We start from the raw sequence: 18,003 nt of genomic DNA, 5'->3' as shown, positions 1-18,003 counted from the left end.
TCTAAGGGACTGACGTCAACAGGTCTGTCCGGCATTGGTAAAGTCAAAATAGTAACCCTGAGAAGGTCATACAGTATGAATCGGAGAAAACCGTCGCGGACTGTAGACATAAAGCCACGCTACTTCCCATCTAGAACATAAAGTGGATCTCAAATATCATAATAGAAAATCTGATTAATAAGGCAAATAGAAAAAGGCCCTCTTACACCTTGTTGCTAGGGCGTGTTTGCATAGCAACCAGACTGTCCGATATGACACTCAAGATTAACGGAGATTATCATCAGTCACACTGGGCTATTCTATAGCCCAGCCGGCTTTATTAATTAGATTTTTTTTATTTTTTTTTTACAAATAATGTTTATTTGAAAAAAAGCCAAGACCGGAAGTGAGGTCACAATAAAGCCAGCTTTGATGACAGGTCACATTTATTCTGTATCTCCGCCGGCATTATTAATTAGATTTTTTTTTCTAAAAAAAAAAAAAGAAAATCTTTATTTAAAAAAAAAATCAATGGACATAAAGAAAACTAGAGTGAATGACAGGACGTGATGTCATAACAAATCACATTGTGTAATCGCAGCGCTCGCCATAAATTACAAAAAGATTATAATACCATTAGGTGATGGGAGGGGATGAGCTGTGACTACTTCTCTTTTACACTCATGAAAAGGGCAAATCCCTATAATCTGGAAATCCCACTAATCTGGCAGGGGTTGGGGTTGTATTCGGAGCCCCAAAAGACCAGTGTTATGAATTATACAAGATATTTGAGAGTTCTGGTAAAAAATTTGCATTGGAGCTTTAAAAGGGGTTGTCCACCTCCAAGAAGATATAAATATATATATTATTTTTTTTACTTAAATGCATGCAGTTGGGGCCAAATAATAATTTCTAGTATCCAGACACATTCAACTTTGATGTGGTCTGTGGTCAGAAATAAGAATCTCATAAATAGACAGATGAGAGTTAGGTCAATGGGAGAGTTTCTATCAGAATGAGCTCACTGACAGATTCTTATTTAAACCATTCTACAGCCAACAATAGACAGTGCAACACAGTATCAATATTAGGCTCACAGTGCACAATTTTACATAAAACCCAATTACAAAAACGATTTTTGGACAAAAGTAAACACATTTATGTAAGAAAACTAATTGTCCCCCAAAAGGTGGACAATCCCTTTAAGTGATCCAAATGTCCATACCTGACTAGTGGGATATTTTTTATGTGAATATGCTGTACGCAAGCTCTTCCGGATTTGCTGGGACTGTCCTGATTTTTCAGAAACAATCCTGGCAAATGCATAGCTTCCTGATCCCAAAAGTGGATGGGGTTTACACAAACCCCGCCTACAAAAGGGTGGATCCAGTTGGCGGCTAAACCGGGTGTAAATTACCGCATGAGGGGAAAGAAGGAGGAGACGATGAGGGTGAATGAGGAGAGGCGCCTGTAATGTGCGGAGGATGTAGTGTTCTGCGCCGGCTGCAGAATAGTCCGTCAGCTGTTAGTGAATCTGAGAACTATGGGGTAATCGATGAAAGAGGACACAGCGTCTCCCTGCACTGTGCTCCTTACTTAAGTCAGGGGATTTATGGCGGCTTTTTATAACTTTTATTTGCACCTCGCTGAAACTACAGTATCCAGTTAACGCAACATCTCCTACCCAACAGAAACCAGTCCGGACTGGGAAACTTTCCAACGTCTATGGCGGAGAGCACTTCTCAATTATCATCCTCTAGTAATGATGACAGCGCAGGGCGGTTACGGCAGCCGTCATGTTTTAACCCGATGTATGAATGGGATGCAAATTGTCAGATATTTATAAGCCATCTCTGCATAAAGATAACCCCTTTAAGATCTTAAAGGGATTGCACAGATTAAAAAACAAAAAAACAAAACATGGCTCCTTTTTTCCCCTTAGACTCAACACCACACATGTTTATGGTTGTGTATCATGGAAATAAATTGGGCTGACTTGCAATACCACACCCAGCCTGTGTACATAGGTGGCACTGTTTTGGTTTTTTTTTAATACAGTTTTTTTTTAATACAGCAGCCATGTTTTTCTGTGGGTGCTTTTAATTGTCCCATATGTATTGGGACTTCACAGCTAACATTGTCCCGGGTGTTTACGCAGTCCCTTGAGATTAATACATAAATCCAGCACCAGATGTCTAAGGTGAGAGTGGTACAATACAGGTCGTCGAATAAAACACTAATATGTACAACATTTTGGCTTATAAGTAAAAAATTCTGAAGTTAATTGAAAGCGTTGTCCATTTCTTATGAATAAAGTTTATTGAAACTAGCCGATAGCAGCCCAAACAGTCGTCCGTGTAAACGGGCCCGATAAGAAGTGAGGACATATTACACAGTAACTGCTGAATACTTGTTTCAATCAACTTTATTTACAAAAAAAAAAAGACAATTGTATTAAAAGGGGAACTCCATACCAGGACATTTTTAAGCCAAGCCTTTATACCTTCATGCATATTTATATAACTTCTGACCCACTGTATGACCCAGGACAATCCAACAAAAAATAAAACGGGTTGAGAGGTATGGGAACAACTCCATTTTTCAATACAAATTTGAAATTTTTCACAGGTAAAAGCTGCATAAAATGTCCATTGTACTGATCCTGAGTTACATTACAGCCCCAATTATTCATCAAGCAGTTTTTGGCAGAAAAAGTTTTGTCAATTTCAGAAACTTTTAGAAAAGTGGGCGGAGTTACTCAATGAGGGGCGTGGTCAACAAATTCATTATAAATGTACGGCAGCAGACAAATTCACCAAATTCATTCACTGGTGCACAGAACGGCAGTCTGTGGATTTTTTTTCTGAACTCCAGTAATTTCTAAAGAAAAACTCAAATTTAATGGGGTTTTTTTCAATGCATTGTGGGAGCTGAGATAGTCAGGAAGTCAGAAATATGCTAATTTAGTTCACACGTCTGACAATGGGGTGGAGCCAAACTATTGTCTGCTTCCAATGGCAACTAGAAGCATTCTGAAAACAGCTATGAAGGTGAATGCAAAATAAAACAAAACTGGTACAAAAACAATAAAATAAATTATATACAAAGTTATTCAACTGTTTATGTAATTTTATACCTTTAAAGTTGTTGTTTTTTTAAGTGGAATTATGCTATTAATTACTCTGCATGTAAAACTCAATAAACAGAGCGATACATTGGTTACTGCAGACATCCACTTTGCTTCATACATTTACGCTATAAGTGTCCGAACCGATAGGCCGGATCGGATATTATTTAATGCAATTTTCCACTTTTCGTTTACAATTCACAGTTCTACAGAAAAACAACTAAAAAAAAAGAGAGATCTACTCATAACATGAAAGAATAATTCTCCAGACACAAAAGAAACAAAAAATTATTGCACCAAAAAAATCTCTTATAAACACTAAAGTCTAAAAAATATATACTGGACCTATATATATATAACTGGTCACCTACTTTTATTTTTTTTAGTGCTCACAGTTTTTGCTGTGAAAAGCACGGATAAAAAAAAAAAGATTTTGAGGTTGAAACACCAAAAATGTCAACATTTTTTCAATATCTCAATCCGTGGGTGGAAGAATTAAAAGAGACTTTAATCTCTAGTAATTTTCATATATAAGGGGCCTCTCCTTATAAAACCAGCAGTATATGCTGTCTTATTGGCAATGTACAATGAAAACAAAAAGTATACAAATTACCTCTAGGTGACACTAAAGAGATTGTTTTCTCTAATTTGCATGCATAATTAAAGGGAAAATTGCATATTAAAGGGGTTGTCCAATAATTTAATATTGATGACCTATCGTCTTGATATTGATGACCATATCGTTACGATGGTAGTAGTCCTTTAAAAAGCAATTCCAGTCTTAAAGGGGTAGTTCAGGATTATAAAAACATGGCAGCTTTCTTCCAAAAACAAAGCCGCATTGGTCTACAAGTTGTGTTTGGTTTTGCACTCAGCAATACCACCTGTGGACAGGTGTGGTGCTATTTCCGGAAGCAAACACTTTTAGTATTAACAGTAACGCTGCAATAAATATTGTTAAAGGGGCTGTCTAGTACTTTTATATTGATAGGCTATCCTTAGGAGAAGTCATCAATAGCAGATCGGTGGGAGTGCAACACCCGGCATCTGGCAGTTTCTGCCGGATGTGATCAGTTGCGGAGCCGAACAGCACTGCTCCAACTGTATAGTGGCCACAGAGAGGTACTGCAGATCCACTCCCATTCATTCGATTAGGAGCGGATGTGCAGTACCCGGTTGCAGCCATTATACAGATGGCGGAGCCATGCTGTTCCGCTCCACAATGGATCACATTCAGCCTCCGGCATTGGGAACAGCTAATCGGCAGGGTGCCGAGTGTCGCGCTCCCACCGATCTGATATTGATTACCATCAATATAAAAGCCCTTTAAGTCAAATGGTAATGTAATAAAGAAAAAAAGTTTAATAAATATTATTTTTTTTTATTATAAATGTCCTCCCCAGCTGGAGTTTATGTTTTCTGTATTGCTGAAGAGCAATGTCAAAATCAATAAAACGTCCCGAGAAACTGAATATCCTTACTCAGTCAGCACTGGTGTAATACTGCCCCCTATGGACAAGAATCTATACAGAATGATAAGCCATATTGACCCAAACACTTAGGCAAATTTTCCTTGACTGGAATTGCCCTTTAAGGGGAGTGAGGGAGTAGGTAGTCAGTAGTGGTTCTGTAGACGAGATGCATCCAGGAAGATTTATCATAGGGGCATTTCTTCTATAGGATGTGCTCTACAACGGCATTGCTTAAAAAACCATCCCTCTCCCCAGAAAGTTCACTAAGTCCGGATTGCTGCCATTAAAGTGTCAGTAAACGGTCTGGGACATTGTCGTTGCCTGGATTTTGGACTTGAGCTTTTCTAGCATATGTGGCACCAGCAGGGCATGATGTTACTATTAGTCCCATAACCCAAGGAGCCACCAAATCAATGGCTAGAATTCCAAACAGATCCAGGTACATAGTGACCACGTCGATCTTCTAATGAACGCCGTAGGACAACCACCAATATCCCCCGCACAAGAGCCGGCAGGTTCTGACTCATGAGCTACATCTGAAAATCTACGAAATGGCCCATAACAGCACCAGATTGTTCTATGTAGTGGTCATAGAGCAGATCGGTCCCAAGCTAGGATCTAACCAGGACTGACCGAGGAGTCAGATCAATACTTATCCAGTATAAATATACAGCGGGTAAATCCTGTACACAGCGAGGAGGGTGTCCTGGACACGGCACCCCTCTGGAATACATATTATACGGTAGAAGATGTGCATGAAATACGGGACATAGTGTCGAGAAGCATAAACCCAGCCTTAAGCAATACAAAGAAGAGTGGGACCTTCTCGTGGACCACCACTGGCTATTGTCATTGTAGCCACATTGACCATAAAACCATATTTAAAGGGCAACCAGCGACGCAGACGTCACTGCTTCAAAGAAGTAAAATCATGATCAATGCACTGGAGACTAATTTATCTCCCGGAGGGGTGAAATTTACCCACTTTTCCACGTTAGTCAATAATTCACTTTATTTCTTCTTCCTATAATCGTCTTCATCCCTGCACTCCACGGCCGAGAGGGAAATCAGCATCTGGGCCGCGTAATATGTCGCCATTATGATGGTTCTTGAGCAAGGGACGGGGAAGCAAAATTTATTGACCGCAATCGTCAGGTCAGACACTATGAAGAGCATGGAACCAATGCATCCCGACAGTTTGGTCCATGTCCATAAGTCATTGCACAGTTGCATGCCGGCAACGGCACGCCAGGCCATGAAGGCGATGAGAGCAGTATACACGGCCACCAAGTAGGTGAATGGACCTGAGAGATAAGAGTACAATAAGGAGTATAAAAGGCTGGATACAAAGGCCATCACGGCACCGGTCCGGAGGTCCAGCGGCTTCATTCCGAATGCAGAGGAATATAGGATGTGCGTAATGGCAAACATCAGCAAACCTAGGGAAGGAAAGGGATGAAAGGGTTAAAACTACACGTAAAATCATACCGATATAATATAGCTTTACAGAACATGACCTCTATAAATGAGGACCTGCTGACAATCAAGTGATCGATGCTGATCTAGAAAGGAAGCAACACAGCGGCCACTGCAGGACAAACATGGTATTGCATGCTGCTCATTCAAATCAATGGGAAACTATGTAAGATGTGGTCCTCCTAGTCCTAGGCCCTTTTTATAATAGTTCTCTGTTCTGGTTTATACGGGGCAGTCCCTATGCGCTAAAAGGCCATATTGTTTGGGCTCATTAAGGTGCATCAGACCTCTCTCTGGTAACGTAAACCCGCACCAGTGCCACTTGGATGGACGTAAAAGAATGTTTCCATTCACAGACAGGAATAAATCATTATCTTTATTGATGTACCGCGAGAAAAAAAAAAAAAAAATAGTGAAAAATATACTGAACCCCCTGCAGAAGAACAGAGAAATGTATTGAAATGTATTGGGGGGGAGGGGCGGATTTATAAAACGCTCTGTCTATAAAATACTGAGCACAGAAGCAGCAACGAGGCTGCCAAGAATTATATTTCCCAATGTCCATTCATATCCCTAGATGGGTGAGGGGTAAAGAAAAAAAAACGTGAGAAAGGGATTTACTGTCTGAGACTAGTGAATGAGGCCTTTGTGGCTTTCAGACTATAGGGCTATGTGCAATGCAAATCTCCCAGCGCTGCACAGAGCGACGGCGAGCTGGGAAGCAGGACGCCACGGTGCAGTGTAAATCCGCCATATACATGCTGTAGTAAACCTGCATTTACCCGACACCTGCACAATAGACCCATAGTGGTTAACATTGCCAGGAGGGATGAGTTACAAAGGAGTTTAGATCAAGGCTAGTTTTCTTCCAAAAACAGAGTCACACCTGTCTGTGGATTGAGTCTGGAATTGCAGCTCAGCCCCATGGAAGTGAATGTGCACAGGTGCAGTGTTATTCCTGGAAGAAAACAGCCATGTTTTTTGTAATTCTGGACAACACCTTTAAATGGAAACCTGTCAGTAGGAATGTCCATGTTAAGCTAAAGGTATGGACAGCATGACGCAGTCATATTGATTTAATACATACCTTAAGTTTAAAAATCTGCAGCCTGGTTTTTGTTAAATCTTAATGATAAATTTCGGTTTCCTCGGAGCTTCGTGCTTCGGGGCGGGACTTGTGGGTAGGGTCTTCGGCTCAGAGGGCTCAGCCATGGCCCCTCCACTGCCTCTGTTGCATTAATTTGAATTTCGGGTTGGCCAGGTCTTAGCTGTGGGCGGCGCTCTCGCTGGTGGCGGTCTTCAGGAAAATGGCGCCGGAGTGGTGCATGCGCAAAATAAAATCTCAGCTAAATGACGATCAGCCATTATTATTTACAAATGATTTCCAGAGACCCCTTTAAATGACCTGAGTAAAACTATGAATTAGACAGAGGCAGCACCCACCTGACACAGCTGCCTGTGGGTGCATGACTTTTACTTTTGGAGAAAATTCTGGTTTAGCTAAATAGCAAGACTCGTTAAAGGGTCAGACATTGACTTATAGGGTAGCTACCTCCAATAGGTGGCGCTAAGGAGCCGCCTATCTTCCTCCTGGAGGAGAGCTATTTTGCATACCTTGGTGCAGGTCTTTATTATAGGAGATGTCCAAAACAAGCGCGGACATATCAATGGTTCAATCTGCGCAACCGCACAGGCGCCCAAGAGGGAAGGGGGCCACTTCTACCTCCAAAGAAGGTGGAATTGTGCATTATGAGGAGCTATTGGTCTGCAAGGAGCCCATATATTGTTCTTTCACAGGGGCATCTTCAGTCCGTGTCCGCCAGTAGTCCAAAACTAATAAACATTGTATTAATGGGACCATGTGGGTGCAGGAATAAAAAAACAAAACATACTCACTTGTCGGATCCCTTTACTCCTCTGTAATGCCGTCTCCTTGCAGAAGTAAAGAGAAGCTACAGGTTTTTCTTAAATTTTAGCACCACCCTGGGCCCATTAATTACTCCTATTTGAAAATCCCCTAAAATCTACCTGCTTTATAACAGTAAGTAACAACTATAAAAAAATTTTAAAAAGTACTGCTGCGTTCTGGGACCAGTCGTGGAATAAGAACCTGACATTCTGCGACCTGTTGGGTTTTGGATATTGCTGCCCCGGCCGGCGTACTTACAACCATTATACCGCGGTCACGGGAGCAGCGCGTCCTGCGCACAATAGGCGTTTGCCGTGCTTCACTCACCATGAACAAAGTAACCCTGTTCCTGCCAAATCAGGAAGGCATCTCCCACCGCTGAGAATATTAATCCTGCAAAGATCCTCTTGGCACTGCGATGGCTGACTAGGAAATTGACCCCGTGGGCCAGAAGGAAAACCCACAGGCAGAATATAGGTAGACACTTGATGAGCGCGCTGAACCAGGACGGGCTGGAAGTCGGTAACCACAGAACAAAGTACACGCAGGTGGCCTTGAAGAACGGGACCAGCTTCGGGCCCTCACACTTGACCTGTGGGAGTAAGAAAAAAAAAAAAGTTCCCGTCATTCCAAATATCTCAAGAGGTCAGAGATGTAACAAGGGAGTGCAAGAATTTCCAACCTCTTCAATCTGTGCTGGAACCCTACTACTTCCACTAAGTAATGCTTAGTCTGTCACCTCCCATAACATTAGCACATGCTTTTCCTGAAATACTCTGTGCAGTTGTGGACCCTGTTCCTTCCACTATATAACTTTTAGTTGTGCCCCTCCCCCATATCAAACCTCTCATCTCCTGAAATAATCTGTGCTGCTGAGAGGCACTATCCCTTCCCTTATGTAACTTTCCTCCTACAAAAATTATATCCTGAAATACTCTGTGTAACCAAGAAACTTCTCTCCTTCTGTGACCTCCGACAAGATCTGCATTTTCTGAAATACTCTGTGCTGATGAGACACTACTTCTTCTATTATGGTACTCATACAGTGTGACCTCTCACAAGAACAGAGCGCTCCTCTCCTAAAATGCTCTGTGCCGCTAACAGGCACTGTTCCTTTCACCATGTAACTTTTAGTCTTTGACCTCCCATTAGATCGCCATGCTTCTGTTCTGAAATACTTTGTGCTGCTGGAGATCTACTTCTTCCTCTAGGTAACTCTCAGGCATTACAGGGGCTTCATATTTTATGTCCTCTTTGCCCATTTGAAATGGATGGGTGAAACATGTTCTACTTCCCATAATTAATATATTCCCTAGGTCAGGCAATTGTGCAAATAGTTTCCATTAAAAACTTTGTATCTTGGGTCTACAGCTCCTATACAGTCCTGTGCATCTCCATGGTAACAGACTACAAACAAACCTGTGTAGTCTGATCTGGCAGTCATACTCCCTTCTACTGTATCTGTCCTCTACTGCTTCCTAACATACATTATATATTATGGTAGGGAACAGATAACAGCAGTGAGAATGACTGCGGAATCAGACTACACAGGTCAGGTTGTAGTCTGTTACCATGGAGATGCATTGGACTGCATAGGAGCTGTAGGCACAGGAGAAAGTTTTTAATGATAACTAATTGCAAAGTTGATTTTTCTACCATAGATACATATGTCTAATTTCCAATGTAACAATCCTGATCACAAAGACAGAGCCCATCCAGACTTATAGACCCCATCAGATACAGAAGGCAGCCACAGCGTCGCGTCTCTCCCCACTGCAGGCGGCTCCGTCACCGGCTGGATCAGGATGGACCGTGCACTCGGGAAGATTTCCTGTGACGTGATTAATAATGGATTATAGACACAAATGTCATAATGCATCTCACTCGCACTTACTGAAATCAATGGCGGCAGTCAATCGAGAGCAGCATCCAAAACCAATGCCACGGAATAATGACTCCCATCAATAACATTAATCCCGAGATTAAAGACACACAAAATAATCTCATGATCATCCTTTAAATAGTAGTTTACCCTTAAAATAGAAGGATATTTATCTGTGATATAATTAAAGGGTATTGATACTTTGCAAACAGTCATTTTATTGTTACAATGCATCTAAAATAAACAAATGAGAAATTTATAAAACAGCATTGATGAAAAATCTTGTACGGTTTTGTGTATACAGCACTTATACAGTCCTATATGTCTCCATGGTTACAGACTACAAACATACATTTGTTACTCTTCTCCATCATCTTCCCTTCTATTGTCTGCAGAGGATTGGAGGCAGTAACACGTAACTGTAGGATCAGACTGCACAGCGTTTGTTTGTAGTCTGTATCCATGGAGATACAGATGTCTGTGCAGGAGCTGTATACATAACATGATAGCAGATTATTTGTAAGATTACTTCATATTTTTTTAGATGCAATAAAATAAATGTTTATAAAATTGGTTATTTATTAGCTACTTCTGCTATTTATCTAGTGGAAATATTCATATATTTGTTTACCAGCCATCAGGTGCGTCAGGAAATAAAGATGTGTCTGTGGTGCATGCTGAGCGGCATCAAATTTATCATGCTCCATATTTATCAATTTGTGATATCTTTGTTGAATTAAAAGGGTTGTCCTAAAAACAATATTTCTTATCAATTCATAGGATAGATGATAAATGTATAATGTCGGGGTCCGACTACTGCGACCTCCACAGAGGCCTCAGTGTGATCAGAGCAGTACTGAGCATGTGCAACCACTGCTCCATTCTCTGGCTATACGAGTGGTGGTTGCCCATGCTCAGTACTGCTCCATTCACATAAGGGACTATGCCACCTGAATTCAACCCAACCTTTATGAAGCCATAATAGGGTGGCAATCAGTGACATTTTCCATCAGATGACATATGGAAGCATATACAATAGCAGGGAACGGCAGCGATTCCATACACCGCCACACAACCTTGTTGTTAAGCTCACTAAGTGAAGTGGATCCTGAAAGCCTAAGGTCTGGGTGGGCACATGGGAGTCAGTGCAGCAGGTGAGGCACGTGGGAAACAGCAGAGGTGCTGGAGACCGCAGACAGACAGGAGTCCTGAAACAAGTACCAGAGGTCCTGGAAGACTGGTACCAAGTAGCCCGAAGTCGTAGAAGACTGGGAACAGGTAGCAGAGGTTCTGTATGCCGCAGGCAGACAGGAGACATCTGGAATCTGCAGGGTGACACATAGCAAAGGTCCTGGAAGACCAGGAACAAGTAGCAGAGGTAATGGAAGCTGCAGGCAAACAGAAGACATCTGGAAGCTGCAGGCTGAAACATAGAGGTCCTGGATGACCAGGAACAGGTAGCAGAGGACAGGAAGGAGCAGGCAGACAGGAGATGTCCTAGAAGCCTCAGGCGGACATGTAGAGTAAGTTCTGGAAGACCAGGAGCACGTAGCAGAGGTCCTGGAAGCTGCAGGCGGACATGTAGAGGAAGTTCTGAGAAACCAGGAAAAGGTAGCAGAAGTACTGGAAGCCGCAGGAGGACATGTACAGGAAGTTCTGAGAGACCAGGAAAAGGTAGCAGAAGTACTGGAAGCCGCAGACTGACAGAAGACGTCCTGGAGTCGCACGTAGCAGAGGTCCTGGAAGCTGCAACGGACATGTAGCAGAGGTCCTGGAAGACCGGGAACAGGTAGCAGAGGGCCTGGAAGCCACATTTGGATATGTAGCACAGGTTCTGGAAGACTGTGAACTGGTAGCAGACAGAACTCCAGAGCAACTAGAAAGTCTTAATACCAAGAGACAGGTGTGTGTCTTGTTAGGCCTTATATAGGCCCATGCAGATGGTCACATAGGGTCATGCCGGGGCAACTGCAAAGCCCGACGTGAAGCACAACAGAGTTCTGCGAACCGGGGAGAGGGAAGCAAAGCCTGGATCAGAGACAGGTGCGTAACACTTGTGCATCTAGCAGAGCCCAAAACCCCAGACACTTATACAAGTTAAGGTCCTTTCCTCATAGATTGCAGACCCTCAGCCATTCTGTCGGCCTATATTAATCTATTTTTAGATTCTCGTCGGGTGTAATGAGCCTTTTATTTCTTTTTTTTTCATTCTTTGCTTCTGGGATTCTGATACTTAACATTCCATCTGCTCTAATCCTCCCGACATTAGTTTATAAAGTCACTGAGCGCCTTCACAGCTGGTCCCATAAGCCATTTGTTCATATAAAACATCCCAGTTGCCACTGGACAGGATAAGTTCTCAGAACTGGGAAAGGGAGGAGCAGGAACTTACAAGAAAATGGGTGAGGTTTGGACAGAACCATATACATGTACCTGGCCAGGCAATGTGCTGTAAGTCAGTGTACTATGCAAAGTTCTGCAACTTTTTAATAATGTTGTGTTTCAATCTCTTAGCATTTTTAAGATATCTGCTTTCTGTCAGTGAATGGGAATATTATTTTTTGAAATCAGGGGCTAAAAAAAAGTACAACTAGACCGAGTCTAGACAAATCTCTACGAGTTATACACATGATTATCTTCATCTTCATCTGTCTCCTGTGCTGATTTATTTGTTACATCCTTGCTGCACTGATAAAATATATCAGATTTGTTAAATGTGGCCAATGCTGAGCAGAAGTAGGTCAGGACAGATGTCCAACCATTGTATTTTACAAGGGTTACCATTTACTGACAGAAAAATAAATGAGGAATTGGAACACAATGGGCCCAATTCATTATTGCATTTGCGCCTTTTTTGGTCTAGTTTTTGGAGTTTTTCACTTATTTTTTATTTGCGCCTAATTTGTCTTTTAATTTGTGTCTTTTTAGTCTATTTTATATGTGTCCGCCTGGTATTTACTTTATGTTTTCCATTAGTTTCCAGACGTTTGACGGATTCATCAACTTTTTAAAAGTTTGAAAACTTTTGCGCAAATGCATTTCAGTTCCCCTGCGGGAGGGATTTTGTGTACAAAATGTGAAGTTCTTTATGGAAACCATGGACGCCGTTTGCAACATTGTTGTGGAACATGCAACTTTTTGTGCTAAAAAGTAGCAGAAAAAGTTCATGACAAAAATAAAGCGCATTTTTTCATGAAGCACATGCTCCATTTTGAAGAATTTGGCACAAAAAAATATCAACGTATAAAAGACAATAAGTGAAAAAAGTGAATATGGCCCAATATAAGAGTTAAAACGCTTCAGAACTTTTTTTTTTTATACAATTATTAAACTATTTATATAAAGCTTTAAAATTTCTTCAAGATCAACTTATCTGGAATACTCTGTGCTGCTGTGAGACTCCGACAAAGGGGCAAAAAAATAAAACAAAAAATGGGGCAAAGGGTACTAACTAATAAGAAGTCATTTGACATAAAGAATGTCTAATTGCTTTACTAATATGAACAGTTTAACCCATCTGGACATAATCCAGGCTCCCGAAGTTTCCTCCAGATAAGCATAACCAGTTTACTGAGCTCAAACAACTATAACTGGTGCCAGGTCACAGCTGGTGGTGGCACTGCAACTGGGGGAGAGGCAGGCTACTTCCTATGATAGTGCTGCTGGCTGCAAAACTCACAAGTAACTTGGAATCCTGTAAGTGCAGAGGAATCGTGCCTCCCCCTCCATTGTAATAGCTCTTCTCCACATCCAGCCTGAAGATAGGCTCGGTAACAACCACATGAAAGCCAATATGCCCCATAACAGCTATCAACATCCCATAATGGGGCCGAAGACAGAGCCTCCTAATGGTGAACATAGCGCCTCCATAATGACAGTGGCAGTGCTACATATTAGTGACAACCACAGTTCCCATATAACACCACAGTGCCACCATATCAGTGACAACCGTAAATTTCTCTATTACTGCACAGTGGCCTCATAAGAGAGATAGTCACAGCCTCCCTCCACATCTAAAGACTCAGTGTCCCCAATCATTGACACAGTACATTATATGGAGAATAGTCTTAAATATGGAATTTAGGTTTCTCATTCAGTCCCATTAACCTCGGACTGCTGAGGAGCAGAGGGCATAAAAGTCACCACCGCTCTGCTGACTCCATAACTGCAGAGTCCAGACCTCCGTTGGTATCAGCACAATCACTGCACCCCCGCCGGGAGATTCCTTATCGAGCAGCTGCATGCAGCCGTACATCACCAAGCACAATGCGGAGCGTCGGATGGAGTGGTGTAAAGCTGCCACCACTGGACTCTGGAGGAGACGAGTTCTGTGCAGGAACGGATCGCACTTCTCTACTTGTATCTGTGCCGCAGTACAGATGGTGGAGGATGATAACGCTATGGGCCGTTATCAGGGGCGGCCTCGGCCTCTTATCTCCAGTGAAGGGCTATATTATTCTTCAGCACAAGACATTGTGGACAATTGTAGTTTCCAGCTTTGTGGGAACAGTGTTAGAACCCTCCTGTTTGTTTTTTCCATCTTGTGTTTTGCGGTCACGTGACCATCTGCCTTTATATTCCAGCTCCGCCCTTTTGGCTGTGCTGGACTTCAGTGTTTGACTGTTTCTCTAGCCAGGTGCTTCTGTGCCTTTCTCTGTCAGTTCGCTTGGTCCTTCTGGGACCTCTAGTACTTTGTCAGTTTGTCTTTTTGTGTTCTGCAACTACTTTTCTGTTTAGGAGGTGTCCCATTTTTGTCCCAGTCCTTAGTTCTTTTAGGGACCCCTCCCTTAATGCTATAGGTCTTCGTTCAGACTAGCCGAGGACTAAGGCGGTTCTGTTTGCTAGGAACAGGCAGCCTGCTACATCGTAGGATTTTAGCTTAGTCTTACTGTAGGGATAGCTTTCCCCTATCTTTCCTTAGTTCATGTTGCAGATCATAACAGTAAGTCCAGCCCAAAAAACTAAAAGGAAACAAATTCGGGGAACAGTATGGTTTCCGTCCAGGATTTGGCTCAACGTCTGCATGGATTGTCTCTGGAGGTGGCTGAGCTTCAGCAACACGTGAGTAGCTGTTCTGGAGCGCATTTTGTCGAACCCAAGGTAGGACTGCCTGATGTTTTTTTTTATGGTAAACAGCAACATTTTTTTTCCTTTAAACATGCCTGTTTGTTATATTTTCGTTTGAGACCAAGGTCCTCTGGAAATGAATCACAGCGCATTGGTTTATTATGTCACTTTTGCGCAATGAGTCACAAGGGTGGGCCTTTTCTCTCCAACCTAATGATCCGTGTTTAAGGTCTGTTGAAGATTTTTTTTCTGCTATGGGGCTGTTATATGATGATCCTGATCAAATCTCATCTGCTTAGGCAGAACTCAGGCGTTTGAATCAGGGGTCAAGTGATGTTGAAAATTATTGCACACATTTCAGGAGATGGGCCTCAGAAGTTAAATGGAATGATTCTGCGCTGAGATGTTTATTTCTTGCTGGTCTAAGTGAAAAGGTTAAGGATCTGCTAATTGCATTCCCTGCACCTGAGACTCTGCAGGATGCCATGCAATTAGCAGTTCGCGTGGACAGGAGGCTGAGGTGCAGGCTGAATGAGGTAAAGACTCCTGTAATGTCAGTTCCTAGTCCCAAGAAAATCGAGTCCCCAGAGAAACGATGGAGGTTGGGGCGATGTCACTCTGCTCTTAGGAAAGAGACCGGAGGTTCGCCGAGGGATTGTGTCTTTATTGTGGTAAAGCGGACCATTTGATTAAGTATTGTGAGTGTCGTTTAAGTAAAAAAAAAAAAAAAGGTCAGTTACGCCCGTATAGCTTGTTTACGCTCTGCAGGAGTATTTCTTTCTGGGAGTACTACTCTGCAGGGAGATTTGATTGAATTTCAGGTATTTGTGGATTGTGGTTCAACACTTAATGTGATTTGATAAAGTGTTTTTGGAAAACCTTAAATTGAAATCCAAACCTTTGTCATCACCTATTTCTGTGATTGCAATTGATAACACTCCCTTGAAATGTATTACTCACAAGACTGCTGCATTTCCCCTCACTACAATGGTGTTCACCAAGAAATTTTGGACTTGGTTGCATTAATTTACCCTCTCCGGTTGTTCTAGGATTGCCTTGGTTAAAACTGCACAATCCTTTACTGGACTGGTCTACTAATGTGATTAAGTCTTGGAGTCCGAAGTGCTATGATAAATGTTGTAATGGTCGCATTGCGGCTGTGCAAAAAGGGCAATTACCTGTACCTATTCAGGATTTTTGGAGGGTTTTTTCGGAGGAGGAGTCGCAAGTTTTACCTCCTCATAGGGATTATGATTGCGCCATTGAGTTTGTTCCGGGAGCTACTCTTCTCAAGAGTCGCTTGTTTAATCTAACTATCCCTGAAAGAAAGGCCTTGTAGGAGTACATAGAGACTAGCCTGGCTGCTGGTCACATTAGACCTTCTAAGTCGCCTGTGGCAGTTGGATTTTTCTTTGTTAAAAAAAAGGACGAGTGTTTACGTCCATGTCTGGATTTTCGTGAAATTAATAAGATTACCGTACGCAATTCCTACCCATTGCCGTTAATTCCTGACTTGTTTAACCAGTTGGTGGGAGCCAAGTGGTTCTCCAAAATCGATCTCCGGGGGGCATACAATTTGTTACGAATGAAGGAGGGTGATGAATGGAAAACTGCTTTTAACACTCCGGTAGGTCATTTTGAGAATCTGGTGATGCCTTTTTGTCTTACCAATGCACCTGCATTTTTTCAGAACCTTATTAATGACATCCTGAGACCTTTGATTGGTAAGAATGTGGTTGTGCATTTGGATGACATTTTGATTTATTCGCCAGATCTGGAGTCCCATTGGCAGAGTGTACATGAAGTTTTGCAGTTATTGAGTGATAATTCACTCTTTGCTAAGCTGGAGAATGCGAGTTCACTGTGCAGAAAATTAGTTTTTTGGGCTACATTGTCTCCAGCGAGGGCTATAAGATGGACCCTGTGAAGGTTCAGGCTGTGCAGGAACGGCCTAGGCCTATTGGTTTGAAATCTATACAGAGATTTTTGGGTTTTGCGAATTATTACAGGAAATTCATTAAGAAGTTTTCTAGAATTGATAAGCCTCTGACCGATCTCACCAGGAAAGGTGCGAATACAGTCCAGGGGACTACTGAGGCCATTGAAGCGTTTGAGTATCTCAAAGAGAGGTTCAGTTGTGCCCCTATCCTTTATCCTTATGCAGCCTAATGAGACCAAGCCTTTTTTGGTCGAGGTCGATGCTTCATCGGTGGGGGTCGGAGCAGTTTTGTCTCAGGAGAACAAGGGTGGAGTACATCCTTGTGCCTTCTTTTAGAAAAAAATTTCGGAAACCGAACTGAATTATGATGTTGGAAATTGGGAGTTGCTGGCTATTAAACTCGCGTTTGAACACTGGCGTCATTTTTTGGAAGGCGCTAGATTTCCTATTCAGGTTTTCACAGATCATAAGAATTTGATCTATCTGGATTCCGCCAAGCGCTTGAATGCCCGTCAAGCTAGGTGGGCACTTTTTTTTTCTCGATTTTATTTTTCTGTTACCTATAGTACAGACCAAAAGTTTGGACACACCTTCTCATTTAAAGATTTTTCCGTATTTTCATGACTATGAAAATTGTACATTCACACTGAAGGCATCAAAACTATGAATTAACACATGTGGAATTATATACTTAACAAAAAAGTGTGAAACAACTGAAAATATGTCTTATATTCTAGGTTCTTCAAAGTAGCCACCTTTTCCTTTGATGACTCCTTTGCACACTCTTGGCATTCTCTTGATGAGCTTCAAGAGGTAGTCACCGGAAATGTTTTTCACTTCACAGGTGTGCCCTGTCAGGTTTAATAAGTGGGATTTCTTGCCTTATAAATGGGTTTGGGACCATCAGTTGTGTTGAGCAGAAGTCAGGTGGATACACAGCTGATAGTCCTACTGAATAGACTGTTAGAATTTGTATTATGGCAAGAAAAAAACAGCTAAGTAAAGAAAAATGAGTGGCCATCATTACTTTAAGAAATGAAGGTCAGTCAGTCCGTAAAATTGGGAAAACTTTGAAAGTGTCCCCAAGTGCAGTTGCAAAAACCATCAAGTGCTACAAAGAAACTGGCTCACATGAGGACCGCCCCAGGAAAG

General features: G+C 42.1%; 1 protein-coding gene across 1 annotated transcript in view; it reads right to left on the bottom strand.

Annotated features, from left to right (window-relative positions):
* Positions 1-3,036: 3,036 nt before the first annotated feature.
* TMEM86A (transmembrane protein 86A) overlaps positions 3,037-18,003 on the bottom strand; it is a 34,032-nt gene continuing 19,065 nt past the window's right edge. Inside the window, exons 2-3 of the mRNA XM_073658217.1 lie at positions 8,291-8,555; positions 3,037-6,017 (exon numbers count right to left, since the gene is read on the bottom strand). Of these exons, the coding sequence (XP_073514318.1) occupies positions 5,590-6,017; positions 8,291-8,555 (693 nt within the window). The 3' untranslated portion in view covers positions 3,037-5,589. The remainder of the gene's footprint in view (positions 6,018-8,290; positions 8,556-18,003) is intronic.

The sequence above is a fragment of the Phyllobates terribilis genome, unplaced genomic scaffold (genome assembly GCF_046119375.1).
Source record: "Phyllobates terribilis strain yellow unplaced genomic scaffold, ASM4611937v1 Scaffold_13__5_contigs__length_258822181, whole genome shotgun sequence".
Taxonomy (NCBI): domain Eukaryota; kingdom Metazoa; phylum Chordata; class Amphibia; order Anura; family Dendrobatidae; genus Phyllobates; species Phyllobates terribilis.
This window is presented reverse-complemented; position numbering and strand designations above follow the sequence as displayed.